Here is a 22,698-nt window from a genome sequence, read left to right as displayed (position 1 = left end):
GGTTTTAAACATTTTACTGGCAAAAACCTGGCAGTGTTGATTTGTTTTGTGATTCCAGAAGTTACAAAAACACCATGACCAGATGCCACTGACTGTATGATCACACCTGAGCATGTGCTGGGTTTATATCAGGGTAATGAGTCACACAGAGGGTATATGTGTGCCAGTGAATGCTTTATTACCCGAAGCTCCTCAGTTCCATTGACATTTCTTCGTTTGCGGCCCTTCTTATGAAAGCCGTTGATCTTACACTCGTAGCAGGCCTCAGGAGAGAGAGCGTTCTCATCATCACCGGCGGGAATGTGAGGAGATCCACTGGGCGGCAGACCCGCGCTGGACAGACAGTGCCTGAAACACACACACATGCATGAGTCATGCAGAAAAACACCACGAGACAATAAAATTAAGCAGAGTGTGGATCTACATTTTTATTAGGGGTTCTAGGGGTCCACCTATTAATTTCTATTAGGGGTCCACCTATTAATTTAGGTGGACTTGCTAAACAATATGTCTATTTCCATATTTCCTTAAATGCCTTGAAGCGCTTGATCACTGCTTGCAATTATATTTTGTTTTTGTTTTTTAATTTAACTATTTTGCTTTATTTTCACTGTGTGTGTGTGTGTGTGAGTCTGACCCCTGTCCAGCTCGCAGGTATCCAGGTGGGCAGCCGCACAGGTATCCTCCGTCAGTGTTGGAGCAGCCAAAGGTGCAGGGGTTCTGTGATGAGCTGCACTCGTTGATGTCCTGACAGCCACCCGTCATCTGTTCGAAGGCGAAGCCTGTCGGACACAGGCAGCGGAAACTGCCCAGCGTGTTGTGACACGAGGCGCCGCCACATATCTGACTGTTCTGGCACTCGTTCTCATCTGGACACACAGACACACACGGGGTCAAAGGTCAGGCCTGTTCCCACAGCGCCGCGACACTGACCTAAATTTACATCCTGGCAATCTCTCGGTGAGCAGACGCAATGTCTGAAGCAGCACGAGGACCAGCCGGATTCACACCAAAGACCAGGAGACTTTAATCAGCACAGGAAGAGCATCTAGTCACAGACCGACAGACCCCACAGAGGATGCTGGGAAAACACTAACCTCACACACACAGACTGGGATAACAAAATTGATTTCCTGTTTGAATTTATTCATATTTTGAGTAACTGATATTGATTCTTAAATCCCTAATCATTGTTTTATTTCGCATTTTTTCAACTGATCCATGAACAAACAAACATTATTCAACATCCTTTGTGCTTTGTTACTTTTAATATGAAACAAAGTATCAGCTTTTAAATTGTGTCAGTTATATTACTAAATTCAAACAATAAATGCCATTTTGCTGCTCTTTAAGGTGTCAAAAATTAACACTGTAATCAAATAAATTCAGACTGACTAAGGACTATAATTCAACTGAAAAAGTTCAATCAAATCAGGCAGATGGACAGAAAGACAGAAGGACAGGCAGCCTGACTGACAGACAGATGAATGGACAGTTAGATAAATGGACAGACAGGTGGACAGATGGACATAGAGACATAACAACAAATGGACAGACTGACAGATGAATGGATGGATAGACAGACTGACGGATGGACGAACAGCCAGAGAAACGGATGGAAGAACAGACAGATGGACGGACAGACGGATGGAAGGACAGAGAGACAGAAAGACAGATAGGCAGACAGACTGATGGACAGACGGATGGATGGACAGACAAGGAGACGGACTGAAGGACAGACAGATGGATGGATGGACAGAAGGACGGACAGACAGACAAACTGACAGGCAGACAGATGGACAGACAGATAGATGGACAGACAGGGAGACAGACAGATGGAAGGACAGACAGACAAACAAACTGACTAACAGATGGACAGTTGGACGAACAGACAACACAGACAGATAGATGGACGGACAGACAGAAAAACTGACTGACGGACAGACAGGTCTCACCGACACACTGGTTCCACTGGTAGTGCTGCAGGTATCCCTGTGGACAGCTGCATCTGTAGCCGCCCACCAGATTCTGACAGCCATGCTGACAGCGATGATTCCCCACACACTCGTCCATGTCTGATACACACACACTGTATTAGTGAAACCTTCTGATGTATGTGTGTGAGTGCATGTGTGTGTGTGTGTACCTTCACAGTGCTGTCCGTTGGGGTCGAGGGAGAATCCTCTCTGACACTCACAGTTGAAGCTGCCGGGGCTGTTCTGACACACTCCGTTTGGACCGCAGAGTCCCGGTTCAGTGGCACACTCGTTATTATCTGTCACACACACACACACACACACTTCATCACTCTATGAACTATGAATGTTGATCATGATGTGTGTGTCGGGACAGGAAAGGGAAGTGCTTGAGGACACAGTGCTGGGTTTGTGTTTTAAAGCTGTTTACTTCAGCTAATGGATCACATCTAAACACCAGCTGCTGTGACCACGGCAACAGAACCGTACATCCCATAACAACTGACAGCTGGGTCACCGTGGCACCAGACGACTGGAGCGGCAGACGTGACATCATCAGAGCACCTTCCTCAACATCTGTTCAAGACCAACGCGCAGTACCAGAGTATTTGGATATGTACCGTGGTATTTATTCAGGAAACACTGAAATGACCTGAACTGAATTTCCAAGCTGACAGATGAAACTATTAACTCAAGTTATCGTTAAACAAACTAAAACCATAAAAACATCTTTGTTACTTGAATTAAAGTTACCTGAAATAAAACTAAATATAAAAACAAACATATATTACATATATATATATCAACTAAATCCAACAAAAAGTTTTTTATTTCTAATTTTTGACATGGCTTTTTTAGATACTGTAGCAAATAAAAACTCCTAGTTTACACAAATGACGTCGGAACCGTGTGTTCTCCCTTGTAAACATCTATTTAGTATCTCCGTGTGAGAGTGTGTGTTCTCACCGATGCAGGCCGTGTGGTGTTGTGTGAATCCCGGTGGGCATTTGCAGGTGAATCCTCCGATGGTGTTGACACACAGGAACTGGCAGTTGTGTTGTTTGGTGGCGCATTCGTCCAGATCTGGAGACACAGAGAATCAGAAAACACGTGCGCACGCTGTCCCGCCGGTGAACCTGAGCTCTGATTCTGCGGGCGTAACACTGCACTGGTGTAAATAATGAGCTGTGTGTCATTAACGTGATGTGTGTTTAATCAGCCGTGTGTTTGTGTGAGTTCTGCTCTTATCTGGGGCAGGAGGAAGTCAGATTTAGTCTAGACTCACTAACCGCTCTCTGTGTTTGTGTGTGTGTGTGTGTGTGTTTTTTACCCCGACAGCTCTTGGCGTCGTCCTGCAGCACATATCCACGTGGACATGAGCACAGGTACCCGCCCTCCGTGTTCTTACAGATGAAGTTACAGGGTTTAGGAGCCTGAACACACTCGTCCACATCTACACACACACAAGATCAGGTTTAGACAAATCTGATCATTAATTCAGTGAAATATCATGACATACTCTGACTTGTGAACACATTTAATGTAAAGTCTATGAGTTGACCTGATATTTTGTTATTGTTATAGTTATCACTATAGTTATCATTATTGCTATAGTTATCACAGTTATCATTATAGTTTTTGCTATAATTGTTGTTATAGTTATCGCTATAGTCAAATCTCAACCGCTCGTCTTGTCTTTCTCTCCCTGAACTCTGTGTATTCTGACTCAAGACAGTTCGGGTATGACGAAAAACTCTGATCGTATTTTCTCCCTCAACTTCAAAAATCATTTCAAAATCATCCTACATCGCTGCAGAAGAACAGACACAGTGTTTGCAAAGTGAACATGCAAAGAAGATCAAACACCCTTAACAAAAAAGGTAAAACAGTGATATAGGGTGATTTTGAAGTTGAGGGAGAACATGAGATGGGAGTTTTTCGACATACACTAACTGACATGAACCTGAACAAAAACAGTCCAGACAGAGTGAGACAAGACGAGCGTTTGACATTAAAAAGTATAGAAATTGTATGATTTTTATTAAAATAACCGATCGTTTCACTAGATAAGACCCTTCTTCCTCGGCTGGGATCGTTTACAACCGCATTTGTGATCGTTTGAAGCTGCATTTAAACTACATTTTGGAAGTTCAAAATCGGGGCACCACATCAGTCCATTATATGGAGAAAAATTTTGAAATGTTTCCCTCAAAAAACATAATTTCTTTACGACTGAAGAAAGAAAGACATGAACATCTTGGATGACAAGGGGGTGACTACATTATTTGTAAGCTGTTGTTCTGGAAGTGGACTTCTCCTTTAAGGCACGTTTCCATTACAGCTTTGCGCAAAACTCTGAAGATATTTTATAAATGTTGACAAAAAGGTATGGCCAAATGACGAATTTTCCATTAACTGATGTTATGCAACTAAAACGTAATTTTTTTCTCTCACGTTAGGTCATGGCATTAGGCATGGCATCAAATTGCGCAATATAAAGCGTAATGGAAACGCAGCTACGGTTAGTGTCACCAGTACACTTGTCATTTACAGTCATGGTTACAGTTATTAGTTATTGCTGTAGTTATTCTAGTTATCATCATAGTTATGGCTACATTTATTGTATTTGTTGTAGTCATCAGTAGTGTCTCCTCAGAAGAGATCTCAGAAATGTCTCAAACTGTGCTCACTACTAAAGCAATCATCTGTGATTCAGACTCACCCACACACTGAGTGCTGCTGATGTCACTGGTGTATCCCGGCTTACAGACGCAGCTGAAGGAGCCCAGCGTGTTCAGACACTGGCCGTTCTTACACAGGTTCCCCATCACCTTACACTCGTCAATATCTGCACAGCACACACAGATCACGCACAGATCCACACACGAACAACACACACTCAATCGGCACGAACACGCGCGCCGCCTGCGTTACCCTGTCCGTCGGTGGTGTATCCGGGTCCCAGCGGGCACATCTTCTTGTACTGCGTGGTCCCGGGCAGCGGGCAGAGTTCGCAGTTGGGCCCCCATCCGCGGCCCCCGTCACAACAGCACTCGGACTTCCTGACGCTGACGCGGCTGCTGGAACTCATCTGACACATGGTCTGGAGAACCTCCAGGAAGCAGAAGCCCTGACGGTTATCTGACACACAAACACACACACAGCATACAGTGTGTTTGAGATGCTGGCGTTCCACATAGATGCTTTACAGAGTTGAGCCACACTCTTACCGATGCACTCGGTTCTGCTGGGACTGGGACTGAAGCCCTGATCGCAGACGCAGCGGTAACTGCCCACCGTGTTCTCGCAGCGGCCGTTCTCACAGATGCCCGGTTTGGCCGTGCATTCGTTCAGATCTGTGCACAAACACATGCGTCAGGAGTCTGAGCGCTAAAGAGAGTGTCATTAAACATCGGGACGTGAGGCACTCACCCACGCAGCTGTCTCCGTTGGGCTGTCTGGTGTATCCCGGCGAGCAGATGCACATGTACGTGCCGATCAGATTCTTACAGGTCATCCCTCTGGACGCGCAGTCGTCCAGCCCGTCCTCACACTCGTTCTGATCTGATGAGCACAAGCGGAGCGTTCACACGTGACGATACGTGTTTGCGATGCTGAAAGAGTCGTCTTTACCTTTGCACATCCGGCGGTCTTCTCTCAGCACGTATCCCGCTGGACATTTGCATTCGTACGACCCCACCGTGTTGACGCAGCGGAACGCGCACAGCAGGGGATTCTGGGAACACTCGTTGATATCTAACAACACAGTATATGTTTTAATCAAACACCGGTGAATTCACACTAGAGAGTGTTTGACATCAGCGCTCAGTTTGTAAACACGTGGATGATTCACCATCACTGTGAAACAATCCAGACTAACTGGAGCAAGTGAAGCTACTGATGCTGTTACGGTTTAATGTATGTCTCTTTGCGGCTCTGCAGATGTTGCAGCACATGTTGCATATCATGCAAAGCCACTTTGAGCATGTTTATGTAGCAAAATCAAATAAACAGAAGCATGGCTGGTGAAGCATAAGGGGCCGTTCACACAGAACGTGTTTATGCACTAAAAAATGCAAGATGCAGGGCAGATGAAGGAGAAACACAAGGATTGGAGATTTTTTAAAAGTTGAGCTATTTTTAACTTAAAATGATGTTATAAAAATGCTGTGCTCATGCATGAGATGCTGCAGTGATGCAAAATGTAAATATATAGGTGAACGGCATGCATCTAATATGTTTACATAGAAAAACAATGAAAAAGCACCGTACACTGAAAAAAAAAGAAACATTAGTGTAGGATTTACTTTGAAATAATTTTAGCAAATTTCACAAATAATTTCAGAGAAATGCCAAATAACTATGAAAGCCTGTTTAAACCACAGAATAAAACTATAAAGGTAACTGATATTTTCTTGCAATTTTGAGTTTATATCTCACAATTCACTTTCTCACACCTGTTAGAAAAAAGTCAGAATTACAAGATATAAACACAGAATTCTGAATTTTTCTCAGAATAACCTTAATGCAATTCTGAGTTTATATCTTGCAATTTAAGACATAAATTCAGAACTGTGAGAAAACTGTCTTTATTTATTTATTTTTTTTATTTACTTTAATGGCCAAAACTGATTTCTGTAAGTAACACATTGATTTAAACTTGGAATTTTGAAGTAGAATGACTAAAATAATATTTTGTAATAGTCAGGGTTCATACAGATACTGTTAAATAAAATTCCAAGACTTTCAAGGACTTTTCAAGCACTACTTTTGTTTTATTTTAAAGGATTCAGTCAGAGACCTCACTTATGGTTTGATGTTTTCTAGCGTTTAAGAAAAAAAAAGATTTACGAAACCGCTCCGAAGTCCCGATCTTAATAAAATGATTCACGAACCACCATTTCAGATCAGGATTCGGAGCACGGATCGCGAATCATTCAATTCACAGAATGATTCAAGAATCCACTCTAAAGTTCTGATCTAAATCAAATCAATTATCGATACAAGCTACAAAGTCTGAATCAAAAGATTCACAATACGCAAAGTTCCAATCTAATCAAATGATTCATGATGTGAGATGAATCATGTTACGACACAATGGTTTGTAAAAATCATTACAAGCGATGTCGAAGTTCGAAAATGAATGGCTCTTTCAATTTGTTTTTGCTAGTGAATCGCTTCAAATGAAAAGAAGTCACGAGTTTGAATCAACTGGAGCAGTTCCAGCTTAAATGACTCACTCAGCTGACTCGGTTCATTTGTTTCTCTTCTTGCATCTTCAGCCGTGTTTACACGACACTGTCAGCACTACTACTGGTTTAGCTCGTAAACTACACTCCAATAATCTGATCATTAGATTTGTTTGTTCATGTATAGTTTAAAAACAAGCCAGGCACGGCTATATTCATGGCATAAAAAAAAAGCTTTTGAAATGTATCCTTGATTAAAAAAAACATTAGATTTAGATTGGTAATCAGTACTCACACTAATATGGTGGACCAGAACTCAATCATACAGTCTGAATCAAATTGGGCTTCAGAATGAAGCAAAGTGAGAGTGAGTGTGAAAGCGGCCTACAGGAAAACCAGCAGTTCCTGAGGAATAACTACAGCAGCAGCTCATCACTGACCTTCACAGGTCATCATGGGTCCGGGCTCGAAGCCCTCGTCACAGCTGCACTCGAACGCTCCCTCCACGTTTGTGCAAGTGCCGTTCCCGCACGGGTTCCCCAGCTCACACTCGTTCGTGTCTGATGACAGACAGCGCAGGAAACACACACACACACACACATAACATAGAACAGAACTGAATCAACATTTAACTCAACTGAATCAACAGTGAACTGAATTGAATCTACACTGAACTGAACTGATTCAACAATAAACAAACCTGAATCAACATTAGACTGAATCAACAATGAACTGAAGAGATATGAATAATGTAGAGCTGCTTTACAACTGAAACTGAACTTGTTTCATAATTCATGATCAGAAGTAAATATGACTGGAAACGATCGGTTTAAAACCTTCACAGTTGACCCCGGTGGTGTCGAGCCGGTAGCCGAACGGACATTCGCAGCGGAACGTCCCGTCCGTGTTGATGCAGTGGCCGTTCTTGCAGATGCCAGGGTTTTCTGTGCACTCGTCCACATCTGAAACACACGACTGATCAGCCTGTGCTCACCAACACACGTGTGCGTGTCTGATTCAGTGACACTCACCCACAGGGATTTCATCTGTCGTCATGATTTTACCAGAAGCAGGACACAGAGCTTTGTGTGCTGTTAAAACACACAATAATTATTACTGCCATCACATCATGTGTGTGTGTGTGTGTACCTGGCATTAATCACGTTATGGGGACCAAATGTCCCCACAAGGATAGTAATACCAGTAAATTTTGACCTTGTGGGGACATTTTTTAGCTCCCGATGAGGAAACAGGCTTATAAATCATGCAGAATGAGTTTTTTCAAAAAGTAAAAAAGTGTGCACAGTCTCCTGTGAGGGCTAGGTTTAGGTGTAGGGCGATAGAAAATAGGGTTTGTACAGTATAAAAACCATTACGCCTATGGAATGTCCCCATAAAACATGGAAACACGTGTGTGTGTGTTTGCACTCACCCTCCTCGTCCGGAGAGGGGCAGATCTCGCACGGGTCGCCCCATCCCTGACCCGGCATCGCGCTACAGCAGCAGAGGCCTTTAGTGGTGTTGAAGGGCTTCGGAGCCTGGCAGCGTCCGTTCTCGAATTTAGTGTAACAGTAATTCACACGAATATCTGATGATGACAAACAGATGTTGATTTTTTTTTTGTGTGAAGCTGCCAATTATTATTCTCAGAATCACTGGAGAAGAATAACTGGAGAACCATTTGTGAAGAATCAGTTCACAAATTTGGGCAGAGTCAACTGAGAAGAATCATTTGAGAAGAACCATTTTTAGAAAGAATAAAGCTCATTCGTTCTTAAATGGAAACATGTATTATTGAAAATAACTACACATAAAATTAAGTTGCACCCAGAAATGATAAATAAAACAAGATGAGTAAAGTTTGTAGATGAACTTTGAATTTGTCTGAAAGTTTGAAATAACTTTGAAAAGCTATAAAGTTTGAATTCAATTGTTGAAATTGACGTTTCAGACAAAGTGGAAACATACGCATGTTTCTAGCATGAATCAGCATGTTGCTACCAAGACTTAACCGTACTGCTAACATGATTTAGCATAGTTTAACTATGTTTTATTTAGCATTAATTAGCATATCACTAGCATGATTTAATGTAAATCAACATGTTGCTAGCATGATTTAACATGAATTAACATGTTGTTACTATGATTAGCCAGTTACTAGCATGTTTCTAGCATGATTAGTATGTTTTTAACCTAATTAACATGTTACCAGCATGTTGCTAGCATGATTAACATGTTAATTACATGTTGCTAACAAGACTCAAGCATGACTAGCAAGTTACTAGCATGCTGCTAGCACGATTCTAGCATAATTAGCATGTCACTAGCATGTTTTTAACATGATTAGCAACTTACTAGCATGTTGTTTGCATGATCCGCATGTTGCAAGCACGTTGCTAGCAGGATTCTAGCATAATTAACATCTTGCTAGCATGATTCTAGCATGATTAGCATGTTACTAGCATGTTGTTAGCATGTTTATAACATGATTAGCAAGTTACTAGCATGTTACTGACATGTTTCTAGCATCATTAGCATATTACTAGCATGATTTAATGTAAATCAACATGTTGCTAGCATGATTTAACATGAATTAGCATGTTGTTACTATGATTAGCCAGTTACTAGCATGTTTCTAGCATGATTAGTATGTTTTTAACCTAATTAACATGTTACCAGCATGTTGCTAGCATGATTAACATGTTAATTACATGTTGCTAACAAAATTCAAGCATGACTAGCAAGTTACTAGCATGTTGCTAGTATGATTCTAGCATGATTAACATGTTGCCAGCATGTTTTTAACAACATGATTAGCAACTTACTAGCACGTTAGCATGATCAGCATGTTACAGGCATGTTGCTAGCATGATTCTAGCATAATTAACATCTTGCTAGCATGATTCTAGCATGATTAGCATGTTACTAGCATGTTGTTAGCATGATCAACGTATTGCTAGCCTGAGTTAGATAGAGTTAGGGTTAGATACATAGAGAGAGAGAGAGAGATTGAATGGCTTAGAATGAATATAGAAACAAAGGTTGATTTAGTCTCAAGGGATTCTGGGAGTTCTGGCTCAAAGTCTATGAGATTTTTGGTGGGTTTGATAGTTGGGTGGTTGTAACTTGTAGCTCTAGGAAGAGATTTTCTTAAGCCAACTCAATGATTAAGATGACATGAGAATCACCGATGCGTGACAAGTGTTCTGCTGAATGATTCTTTCTCAAATAATTTGTCAATGCTTAAAAGTACATTAGCAGAATTATTCTGTACCCAGAAATGAGCTAAATCTGTACTAACTGTACATAGACACAGTAGCAGTCCATACACTTTTACAGTAGAGTGACTGAATTTCAGTGGTGGAGTGAGTGTGTGTGAGTGTGTGTGTTGTTGAGAAAGAGATGGGCGGCTGTGTTGCTGTTATTCCCCGAGGCCTGTTTTTCATTTGCAGAACCCTTTCCAGCCTCTAAACACTCACACACGGAGTCAGAGAGGCAGAATGGAAAGTATGAGTGAGTGAAAGACAATAAATGAACGTTTTCCTTCCTACTTCATGAGGAACAAATCATTAAACATGACGAGCTTCCTGACTGATGACCTGCAGCATCATGTTCTCAACAAACTCGTGTATAGGAGCCTCTGGAACGAAGACCAGTGGAGCTGTGGGATATGTCTGCGATCACTCACCCACGCATCTCTTTCCATTCGCGGACAGCTGGAATCCCTCCGGACACTCGCACCTGAAGCTGCCCGGCGTGTTCACGCACTTGCCAAAGATGCAGATCTCTGCAGTCTGAGTGCATTCGTCGATATCTGCGCAAACACACACACACACACGGACGTCAGCGGTTTGAGCGCATCGCCGTGAGGACCGGTGCTAGTGATGCCGTGACCGTCGTCTTGAACCTCACTGACCTTCACATCTGTCGTTCTGCAGGAAGTATCCAGGAGGACAGATGCACCTGTAGGAGCCGTCCAGATTCTGGCACGTTCCCGGGCCGCAGGTGCCGGGGCTGATCAAACACTCGTTGATGTCTGAGCAGAAGAGATGTGATGTCAACACAAACACAAACACACACGCTGGAGGTCCAGCGGAGCAGCTTCAGGACTCACCCACACACGTCCGGCCGTCAGGAGAGAGTTTATACCCGTCCAGACACAAGCACAAAAACGAGCCCACCGTGTTCATGCAGTTTCCGTTCCGACACAAGCCACGGAGCGACGTGCACTCGTCTGTATCTGAACAACGCAAACAAAACAGAGCTGTTAACACACAAACACATGTCTGTCTGTTGTGGAGTTAATAAATATTCTATGCTTATTTATAAACTTCTACATAACAGCCATTCGTGCTTCAAGTCAACAGGAAAAACAGTGAAAGAAAACAGTATCATCATTAAAATATCATTCGTTAACACTTGTGCGCGTGCGTGCGTGTGTGTGTGTGTGTGTACCGATGCAGTCGTTGTTGTGTGACAGCTGGAATCCTGGGTAACACAGGCAGTTGTAGGAGCCTACAGTGTTCTTACAGGTTCCATTTCCACACGGCTGACGCTCGCACTCATCCACATCTGAACACAGATCACAGAAAGACAGTTAGTTATGAACACAGACCGCTAGCTACTATGAAAACAGACTACAGAAGGTCAGTTAACTACAAACAAGCCACAGATGGTTAGTTAGTTAGTTAGTTAGTTAGTTAGTTAGTTAGTTAGTTAGTTAGTTAGTTAGAACATGAACAGAGACCACAGACTGCTGGTTAGTTACAAACACAGACCACAGATGGTTAGTTAGTTAGTTAGTTAGTTAGTTAGTTAGTTAGTTAGTTATGAACATGAACAGAGACCACAGACTGCTGGTTAGTTACAAACACAGACCACAGATGGTTAGTTAGTTAGTTAGTTAGTTATGAACATGAACAGAGACCACAGACTGCTGGTTAGTTACAAACACAGACCACAGATGGTTAGTTAGTTAGTTAGTTAGTTATGAACACAGACCACCAGTTAGTTATGAATACAGAACACAGATGGTTAGCTAGGTAGTTAATTAGTTAGTTATAAACATGAACAGAGACCACAGACTGTTGGTTAGTTATGAATGAAGACCACATACAGTCAATTAATTATGAACCGACCACAGGCGGCTAGTTAGTTAGTTAGTTAGTTAGTTATAAACATGAACAGAGACCACAGACCACAGTTACAAACACAGACCACAGACGGTTGGTTAGTTAGTTATGAAAACAGACCGCTAGTTAGTTATGAATAGAGACCACAGATGGTTAGCTAGGAGGTTAATTAGTTAGTTAATTATAGACATGAACCGAGACCACAGACTGCTGGTTAGTTACAAACACAGACCACAAACGGTTGGTTAGTTAGTTAGTTATGAAGACAGACTGCCAGTTAGTTATGAATACAGACCACAGATGGTTAGCTAGGTAGTTAGTTAGTTAGAGACCACAGACTGTTGGTTAGTTATGAATGAAGACCACAGACAGTCAGTTAATTATGAAAAGACCATAGACGGTTAGTTAGTTAGTTAATTAGTTAGTTATGAACACAGACTGCCAATTAGTTAAGAACACATACCACAGATGGTTGGTTAGTTTTGGTTGGTTAGTTAGTTAGTTAGTTATAAACATGAACAGAAACCAAAGACTGTTGGTTAGTTATAAACAGACCACAGACAGTAAGTTACGTTCTGAACAGACTACGGGTGGTTAGGTAGTTAGTTAGTTAGTTAGTTCGTTCGTTAGATACGGACACAGACTACAAATTAGTTAAGAACACAGACCACAGATGGTTAGTTAGGTTTGGTTAGTTAGTTAGTGTTAGTTAGTTAGTTATGAACATGAACAGAGACCACAGACGGTCAGTTAGTTATGAACACATGTAGTTAGTTGGTTATATACATGAGGATGTAGCACAGACAGACAGATGGACGGGTGTGTGAGGCTGATCTCTCACCGATACACAGGTCTGGCATGGATTTGAAGCCGTTGGGGCAGATACAGCGGTAACTACCCACCATGTCAATACACTGACCCGGACTGCAGATGTTTGGATTCTCAGCACACTCGTTACGATCTGAGAAAGGAAGAGACAATCATCATCATCATCACTATCATTATCATCTCACACACACACACTATGAGCAATATGAGATGGGACATCTTCATTACACACACACACACACACACTCACCGACACACTGCTGGGTGGGAGTTTGCCGGTATCCAGGTTTACACTCACAGCGGAAACTTCCAGGAACGTTCAGACAGACAGCGTTCTGCTGACACACCGGCCCGTTCTGGCATTCATCAATATCTGCACACACGTCATTCACAGAGCATTGGGAAATCCTGTCACAGTTTCTGTTCGTTATTGCAGATCTTAGTCTCTCAAGGGGCATAACACGGACGCTTATTTGATAAAATACACTCATGTATCAACGCTTCAGCTGACTATACTATCATGTTTGTTTATTGTTTAAAACAATGAAATGTCATGAATGAAGGTTTTAAATTACTAACAGACATCTCTGTTTTCATAACAGGCTGACAGACATATATGCAAACATATGATAATCTCAAATAAACAGATGTAATATTTACAGCTCTTACCCTCACAGATCAGCATCTTGTCATTATAGACGAAACCCATCGGACATTCACAGCGGAAACTGCCGATCATGTTGATACACACGCCGTTGTCGCACACTCCAGGAATCTCACGGCACTCGTCGATGTCTGTGAATCACACGAACACACGCAGAGGATGGATGTGAAGTCTTGAAGACACAGAACTGTGTGTCTGAATGTCTTTGAATGAGTCTGCGTGTTTACCAATGACTTGACCGGTGTAAATGTCAATGATATATCCAGGTCTCTCACTTCCACACAGCACAGCGAACTCATCTGCAGTAGAGAACAGCGTTACGATCATGACTGTGTGTGCTTAATAAAGCCAAATTTTCAAAGACTTTTTAAAGGTTTATGTGTCAAATCCCTGACATTATTCAAGAAATGGCTAAAAAAGAGTCTCCAGCCCTACTCTTCTAGACATACAGATGTTTAAAACTTCCTTATTTGCTGAATTAATGAATGCATGAACGTTTATGTGTGTCTCACTGGTGCTGGGGATGGGACACTTCTCGCAGGGTTTATTCCAGGCCCGGCCGATGTTGTACGAGCAGCAGCAGAACTTCTTGGTCATGTTGAAGGTCAGCTCTCCATCACACGTGGCGTTATCAGAGTAGTAGTTCCTGTAGCACAAGCTCTTGCGCATATCTGAACACACAGCAGAAGAAACGCATCAGCGTCTGCACCGAAGGACACCGCCGGCGTGACGCGTGTAGCGTGACTCACCCATGCAGTTGTTTCCTCCGTTGATCTGCATGTACTCGGCTGGGCAGATGCAGGTGTAGTTCCCTATGGTGTTGTAACACTGACCCGGACCGCAGATGCCTTGACGGTCACACTCATTCACATCTACACACACACAATGAATCAATACTTTAATGAAAATGCATTCTAAACTGAGTCACAATGTTGTTGCTTCATGCAAAATTGGAAAAGACTTCCTCTGAGTGTAAAGCACTGCATAAATAAAGCCGACCTAGTGAGAGAGACAGAGAGTGTGTGAAAGAGGAAGTCGGACTGACCTTCACAGATTCTGGTTTCTTCACTGAGTGCAAAACCTTTCGGACATTCACAGTGAAAACTGCCAAACGTGTTGATGCAGTTTCCTCCCTGACACAGACCAGGCAGCTCCTGACACTCGTTGATATCTGACACACAGACAGAGAGGTCAACACGCAGCACTGGAGGACGGATGTGTGTGTGTGTGTGTGTGTGCGCGCTGTAGATCTACCCTCTAGTATCACCGTGATGGGATTGGGTCGGAATCCTTCGCCTCCAGGACAAAGAACCTTGTACTCCGCTGAGAGAAACAAACAACACATCAGAGAATGATAACTGAACCAACAACTATAATAATAATAATCATTAACAATAACTATAACCTACTCATTAACAAATATATAAGGGCCATTTTACAGAAGACAGCGTTGAAAATGTCTCGGAAAAAAAATTCCAAAAATGTGTCTTTTACCAAAAACTTTAAAACATTTCTAGTAATTGTGGAGTTAATTCTCATACTGTATTTTCAGTTTTTGGATTTCAAGTTTTGGATTCATTAGTTTGAACATACAGTGAACCAAAAACTATCAGAACATCTTAGTTGATAATTCAGTACAATTTATTTTTGATAAAATCCAGTGCTTCAGTCGTGACAGTAAGGCTTTAATAGCGACTACATCACAGTACAGAATTTTAACTCACATACTAAAACACTACTAAAACATACAAAAATACAAAATTGCATAACTGTATTAACATTTTGCTCATTTTCCCAAAATAAGAGGATTATGTCTTCTCTTTTATGTCTAATCCAATTCTATGGGATAAAACCCCAAAAAACAAAGACGTCAATACTGAAACACCACCAAATGTTTCGGTGGTGACCATTTTAGATACTTTTGAAGTTAAAGATGCTAATCAGCGTATGGTTAGCTAGCACAGTTCTAAAAAGTGGTACGCATATAAAAACTAAATGTTATGGAATAACACCCAAAAAAAGTGTTATTTGCAAATAGGGTTGCAAAGGGGTGGAAAATTTTTGGTAAATTTCTGGAAACATCCCAGAAATCCCAGGAAGATTCCAAAAAATCCTGAAAAAGTTTCCAAATTTCTGGAAAATTTCTGAAATTTACTGGAAATGTTCCATCTCTTTGCAAAAGGTGTTCGGTTGTGGCGTTCCTTAAAGTTGCACACAAATTTTTTCAGACTTTTGAACACATTTAGCTCAAAATGATGAGACCTACAGTATCTGCTTACACCTTGTAGCTCTGAGAGACACAGGAATATTTACTGATCATACATTTATGGGTTTAGTTAAAATAAATCTCAGCCAATGGACTAAAACATACATACATGGTTTCGATAATGATATGAAAAATGCGAGACTTTTTTTTTTATTCACATAAAGTTTCATAAGAAAAAGAAAAAAATAAAATAAAATAAAATAAAATATATTTAAACTTCACTTTTTAAAAGAATCAAAAAGGTATTTTGGAACAATGAAAAAAAAAGATATAAAAATTATTTCAATATGATTTTCATAAGTTCAAATTTAGGGGTTAGGGTTCGGGACAGCCACCTCCCAAATGAAAGTACCCAATAAATGATGATGTTACATATGAAGGCTGTTTTCAAATTTTCAAAAATCATGTTTTTTATTATTATGTTATCATGTTTTTATTGTGTTAGCTGTATTTTTAGTTATTTTTATCTTACATCAAAATAACCCAGCTGCAGTTTGATTGAGATTAACTGGAATGCACAATGAAAAACATGATTTGTTTTTGCAAATAAATGTCCCATATATAACTAGAATTGCAGAGAGTGAATCGAGAACTAGTACACGTGTGTGTGAGACTCACTGGAGTTGGGCGTCGGACAGGCCTCGCAGGGCGACCCCCACGCCTGACCCAGAGAACAGCAGCAGGACGCTTTGGACACGCCCACACCGATCTCCGTCGAGCAGTACAGACTGTCTGAGAAATCACCACGATACTGCAGTTCCAGGTAGCAGTTTCCAGAGCGAGTGTCTGCAAGACAGACAGACAGACGACATCGTGAGTGCCGCGGCGCATACGGCGTCGGCTGGGGGTGTTCAGGGTTAAGGCGTCTCACCGACACAGCCCACTCCAGTGGGGTTGAGCTCAAAGCCGGGCGGACAGTTGCAGATGTAGCTGCCCGGCGTGTTCAGACACAGGCCGCTGATGCAGGTGGTCGGGTTGGCGCACTCGTCCACGTCTGACACAGAACAGAGAGAGAGAAGAGCGAGATGAGAGGAGAGATCACCAGGGTTGGGGAAAGTTACTTTTAAAAGTAATGCGGTACAATATTGCGTTACTTAAGTTACTTTTTGTGGAAAGTAATGCATTATGTTACTTTTGCGTTACTATTTGTCACTTGAGCTGGGCTTGTTCATATATTTTTAATAACAAAAAGACCAAAAGTTAAATTTTTGGCAACTGTAAACGACACACCAAAAATGAAAGTAAAAAGCCTCAGGCTCCCAATTTCTTTCAACCAGTGTTGGGTAAGTTACTATACAAAAAAGTAATTAATTACTAGTTACTCATTACATTGTAGCATGTATTTAGATTACTGGACAAATTACTCTCTCCAAAAATTATTTAATTACTTATTACTAATTACTTTCTAAATCCTTTATCAACCTTGACAAGTTAATGAAGAATATAAGGATAGAATTGAAATGGTTCTTTTAATTCTTTCAATTTAACAACAATTTTTTGAAATTCAGATTTATACATAATCTGAAAGATGAATAAATAATTGATGCTTTCCATTGATGTGTGGTTTGTTAGGACAATATTTCATCGAGATACAAAAAAAAAAAAAAAATCTGTAATCTGAGGGTGCAAAAAAATCAAAATATTGAGAAAATCACCTTTAAAGTTGTCCAAATAAAGTTCTTAACAATGCATATTACTAATCAAAAATTAAGTTTTGATATATTTACAGTAGAAAATTTACAAAATATCTTCATGGAACATGATCTTAATATCCTAATTATTTTTGGCATAAAAGAAAAATCGATAATTTACCATGTGTTTTTGGCTATTGCTATAAATATACCTGTGCTACTGGTTGTAAATATACCTATGACTGGTTTTATGGTCCAGGGTCACAAATTATTCTGGTCACACTTTTACATTTAGGTCCAATTCTCACTATGAACTAACTACACTTTTGCCTCAATTTGCACCTATTTACTGCTTATTTATACTTAGTAGTTTTTGACCATTTTAAGTTTAAGAATTGGGTAGAATTAAGGATTTAGAATAAGGTCTTGCAGAATAAGACAGTAACATGTGCTTTTCAAGTAATAATAAACAACCAATATCCCAGTAACATTCATGCTAATAACCGGTGTTGGGGAAAGTTACTTTTAAAAGTAATGCAATCTAATTTTTCGTTACTCCCTACAAAAGTAACTAATTACATTACTTAGTTACTTTTTATGGAAAGCAATGCATTATGTTACTTTTGAGATACTTTTTAAATCTGGGCAGGGTTTGCTTGTTTGTTTTAATATAAAAAGTTATATTTTTGGCAACTGTTAAAGCCCTTTTACACCAAAAGCCTCAGGCTGAAGGAAAAGTGAATTAATGTCTGTACAGTAGAACGCAGAACATGAAAGTTCAACACTCTTCAGCAATAAAAAATATGAGAAGAACAAATGTTAGTTAATCTTGAGTACATTTTGCTTATTAGTATGGTTGAACTGGATCAACAAAGGTCATCAGCAAAGACATCAGTTAATAAATCAGGATTAAATATATAAAGGATATTTGTATTCTTTAGCATTTAATTTGCAGGTTTGCGTCATATTCTGAGTTGCATTTAATTGTTTTTATTAATTTTGAGGAAAACTGAATCTGTTTTTTTTTTTGGTGAGTGAGATGAATTAATGCATGTTCACATTTATTCTAGAACTAAAGTAACATCTCACTCCTGATTTCACTCCTGGCACAGGAGAGCTTTCAATCAATAAACAGGAAACTATTTTCATGTAAACTGAAAAGTAATGCGCTACTTTACTAGTTACTTGAAAAAAGTAATCTGATTACATAACTCATGTTACTTGTAATGTGTTACCCCCAACACTGTTGACAGCCAACAAGTTAATAGTGAGAACTGAACACTAAAGTACACCAATGTTCTGAAAAAGCATGCAATTTAAGGTTAGACTTTTAAATCCACTATTGTATTGTATTGTATTGTATATAAATGTTCTACAGCCTGTATTAAGTTTAAGTACTTAAGAAGTAACTGTAATTAAATTACAGAAATAATATAAGAGAAACCCCTTACTTCTTCAAGGAAAAGCAATTAAATTACAGTAACTAATTACTTAGCAACTTGTTACACCCAACACTGCTCTCAACATGCAGTCAGGAGAGTTGCCAGTGACTAAATAAGGAAACAAAGTAACTTGCGTTACTTATTTAAAAAAGTAATTACTAAAGAGTAATGTTATGTTACTAGTTAATTAAAAAGGTAATCTGATTACGAACTCACGTTACTTGTCACGTGTCTGGTGCGTGAGCTGATCCCATACCTGTGCAGTTTCCTCCGCTGCGGTCCAGCTCGTATCCGGGGTCACACAGGCACCGGAAGAGACCTGGGATGTTGCGGCAGCGGCCGTTCACACAGATGTCTGCAAACGTGCACTCGTCTATGTCTGCGGAGAAACACACACAACAGCTGTAACGCATTACGGGCCTTGATCTGGAGGAACTGGACTCACAGGAAACTGCAGAACCGCACAGCTCTGAGGCACAAACACACATAGACACACATAAGACAGACAGACAGAGGAGTGTCTCACCTTCACAGGCTTTCCCGTCTGCGGTGGGGATGAAGCCCATGTCACACTCACAGCGGTATCCACCCGCGATGTTCAGACAGTGTCCGTTCTCACACAGATTCACGTTCTCCGCACACTCATCCGAGTCTACAGGACACACACACACGTGTGCGTTAACAGCAGCATCACATCACATGTGTGAATGAATATGTGTGTGTGTGAGAATCAGTACCGACGCAGTAGAACCCGTCTCCAGAGAATCCCTCCTTGCACAGGCAGCGGTAGGAGCCCATGGTGTTCATGCAGTCCGCGCTGGGGCTGCACAGGTGCGTCCCGTTAGAACACTCGTCCAGATCTGAAACAGGAAACGGGAAACAGCTCTGCTGCACACCTGACCACCATCAATACAAACACACCAGATCATGAGCAAAAATTCATACCTGTGCATTTGATCCCGTTCCCGATCCAGCCCGGAGCACAGCTGCATTTGAAGCTGCCGGCGGTGTTCGTACAGGTCGCGTGTCGGTCGCAGTTATGAGCGCCGATCTCACACTCGTTAATATCTAAATCACACACACATGAAGACAGAGTCACAACCTGAAAGTGTAACCAACATTTTTTGCATATTTTTTAAATATGCATTTTTTTTTTGCCATGATTTGTTAGGCTTTGTTTCTCAGTTGAGGTCAAAAGTTTACACCCCCCCTTTCGGAATCTGCAAAATGTTAATTATTTTACCAAAATAAGAGGGATCATAAAAAATGCATGTTATTGATTATTTAGTACTGACCTGAATAAGATATTTCACATCAAAGATGTTTACACACAGTCCACAAGAGAAAATAATAGTTGAATTCATAAAAATGGCTTGATTCTTAACACTGTGTTGTTATGTGAATGATCCACAGCTGTGTTTTTTGTTTAGTGATAGTTGTTCATGAGTCCCTTGTTCGTCCTGAACAGTTAAACTGCTGCTTTTCTTCAGAAAAATCCTTCAGGTCACACAAATTCTGTGGTTTTTCAGCATTTTTGTGTATTTGAACCATTTCCAACAATGACTGCATGATACTGAGATTCATATTTTCACACTGAGGACAAATGAAGGACTCATATGCAACTATTACAGAAGATTCAAACACTCACTGATGCTCCAGAAGAAAACAACATACATTAAGATCCAGGGGGTGAAAACTTTTGAACAGAATGAAGATGTGTGCTTTTTTATTATTTTGCCTAAATATCACATTTGTTTCATTTAGTACTGCTCTTCAGAGGCTACAGAAGATACTTACATGTTTCCCAGAAGACAAATTAAGTTTAATTTACCCTGATCTTCAAATTCCAAAAGTTTTCACCCCCCGGCTCTTAATGCATGGTTTTTCCTTCTGATGCATCAGTGAGTGTTTGAATCTTCTGTAATAGTTGCATGTGAGTCCCTCAGTTGTCCTCAGTTTGGAAAGATGAATCTCAAAATCATACAGTCATTGTTGGAAAGGGTTCAAATACACAAAAAGCTGGAAAACCATAGAATTTTTGGGAGCTAAAGGATTTTTCTGAAGAACAGCAGCAGTTTAACTGTTCAGGACAAACAAAGGACTCATGAACAACTATCACTAAACAAAAAACACAGCTGTGGATCATTCAGGAAACAACACAGTATTAAGAATCAAGGGGGTGTAAACGTTTGAACAGGGTCATTTTTTTTAAATTCAACTATTTTCTCTTATGGACATCTTTTATGTGAAATATCTTCTTCAGGTCAGTACTAAATAAAAAAAAATAACACATTTTGTATGATCCCTCTTATTTTGAAGATTCCAAAAGGGGGCTGTAAACTTTTGGACTTAACTGTAATTGCGAATGAATTCCTTAAAGAAAAGCAAAGCTGGTCTGTCTGTAAAGGTTTAGAAGTTATTATTAAAAATCAATTTCACAATGGTGAATGAAGCATTTACTTTGCACTCTGTTGCGACACACATATTGTCACATGACACGTCGCGCTCCCGCCACACAGTGAACTCAAGTTCACATCTGGCGACCCGTGAACACGACGCCTGACCACGTGAGCGGCGCCGTCCCGGAGCGTGACGTCATCTCCTGTAGCGGGGCCTGAAATAATTGCGTCCGCTTAATCCCAGCATCCCACGAGCGGTCAGTGTCCGTCTAATGAGATTGTTTAACGAGCGCGTCGCTGAACGTGTCTGATGAAGTTCAGCTGCGAGACCTTCACATTCTGTTCCTCCACGGAGTCTCATTAGACCGCAGCTCTCGGTCTGTCCTCAAATAACCGGAGCGGAGCGACCTCTCCGTCTGCTCGTCCCGATAGCACGCTGAGCTTTTATTAGAGCAAATCTAATCCGCAAAATATGCGCAACACACGTCCAGCTGACACCGAATCAAAGTGATAAAACCAGAGAGAGGAAATAATGGAGCGCTTCAGTGTTTACTCCAAAATAAACCACTTAACTGGCCTGATGGGAACTGAGCTCAGATAAACAAGCTCATCAATAAAGACTCATTATCACGCCAGTCAAATTACACAGAATTAAAGCACAAACACGTGAAGTGCTGAAAGAGAATAAAACTGCATGACGAATGTTTCTCTAGGGCAGGAAGATCATCATGATCTGTGGACTGAACAAATACACAGCACATGACACACTAATAATGAATAAAACACTTACTGAAAAACGAACTCATAAACGTGTAAAATTAAAATACACATATTAGGTAACGCTTTATTCTAAGGACCAGTTCTCACTATTAACTACTTACCATGCATATTCCTGGCTTATTGGCTGTTAATATCTAATATTTTAGATCCTTTAATACTTAAACTTAACAGCTACCTTACTAATAAGAAGAAGCAAATTATGAGCTTACAGAGGCAAAAGTTGTAATTAATAGTGAGAATTGGATCGTAAAATAAAGTGGGACCAAAAATTACTTTAAAATAAAAACAATCAAAATAAAATGCTTACTAAACATGAATTAATTCATAAAAATTACAAATTAAAAAAACAATAAAAGTAAAACTTTACAGATAAAAATATATTACAAATATT

General features: G+C 40.5%; 1 protein-coding gene across 1 annotated transcript in view; it reads right to left on the bottom strand.

The window, feature by feature from the left end:
- fbn1 (fibrillin 1) overlaps positions 1–22,698 on the bottom strand; it is a 62,872-nt gene that overhangs the window by 3,911 nt on the left and 36,263 nt on the right. Inside the window, 33 exon segments of the mRNA XM_051134579.1 lie at positions 183–348; positions 638–869; positions 1,956–2,075; positions 2,147–2,275; positions 2,943–3,059; positions 3,307–3,429; positions 4,699–4,824; positions 4,911–5,117; positions 5,207–5,332; positions 5,409–5,540; positions 5,610–5,732; positions 7,606–7,725; positions 8,002–8,127; positions 8,197–8,256; positions 8,598–8,753; positions 10,854–10,979; positions 11,082–11,201; positions 11,280–11,405; positions 11,621–11,737; positions 13,139–13,258; positions 13,376–13,498; positions 13,795–13,920; positions 14,017–14,088; positions 14,302–14,460; positions 14,539–14,661; positions 14,835–14,960; positions 15,044–15,112; positions 16,674–16,841; positions 16,927–17,049; positions 19,385–19,507; positions 19,655–19,780; positions 19,866–19,988; positions 20,074–20,196. Coding sequence (XP_050990536.1) covers positions 183–348; positions 638–869; positions 1,956–2,075; positions 2,147–2,275; positions 2,943–3,059; positions 3,307–3,429; positions 4,699–4,824; positions 4,911–5,117; positions 5,207–5,332; positions 5,409–5,540; positions 5,610–5,732; positions 7,606–7,725; positions 8,002–8,127; positions 8,197–8,256; positions 8,598–8,753; positions 10,854–10,979; positions 11,082–11,201; positions 11,280–11,405; positions 11,621–11,737; positions 13,139–13,258; positions 13,376–13,498; positions 13,795–13,920; positions 14,017–14,088; positions 14,302–14,460; positions 14,539–14,661; positions 14,835–14,960; positions 15,044–15,112; positions 16,674–16,841; positions 16,927–17,049; positions 19,385–19,507; positions 19,655–19,780; positions 19,866–19,988; positions 20,074–20,196 — 4,256 coding nt within the window.

The sequence above is a fragment of the Labeo rohita genome, chromosome 18, assembly GCF_022985175.1.
Source record: "Labeo rohita strain BAU-BD-2019 chromosome 18, IGBB_LRoh.1.0, whole genome shotgun sequence".
NCBI lineage: Eukaryota > Metazoa > Chordata > Actinopteri > Cypriniformes > Cyprinidae > Labeo > Labeo rohita.
The sequence above is the reverse complement of the archived record's forward strand: the minus strand, read 5'-3'. Positions and strand labels throughout refer to the sequence as shown.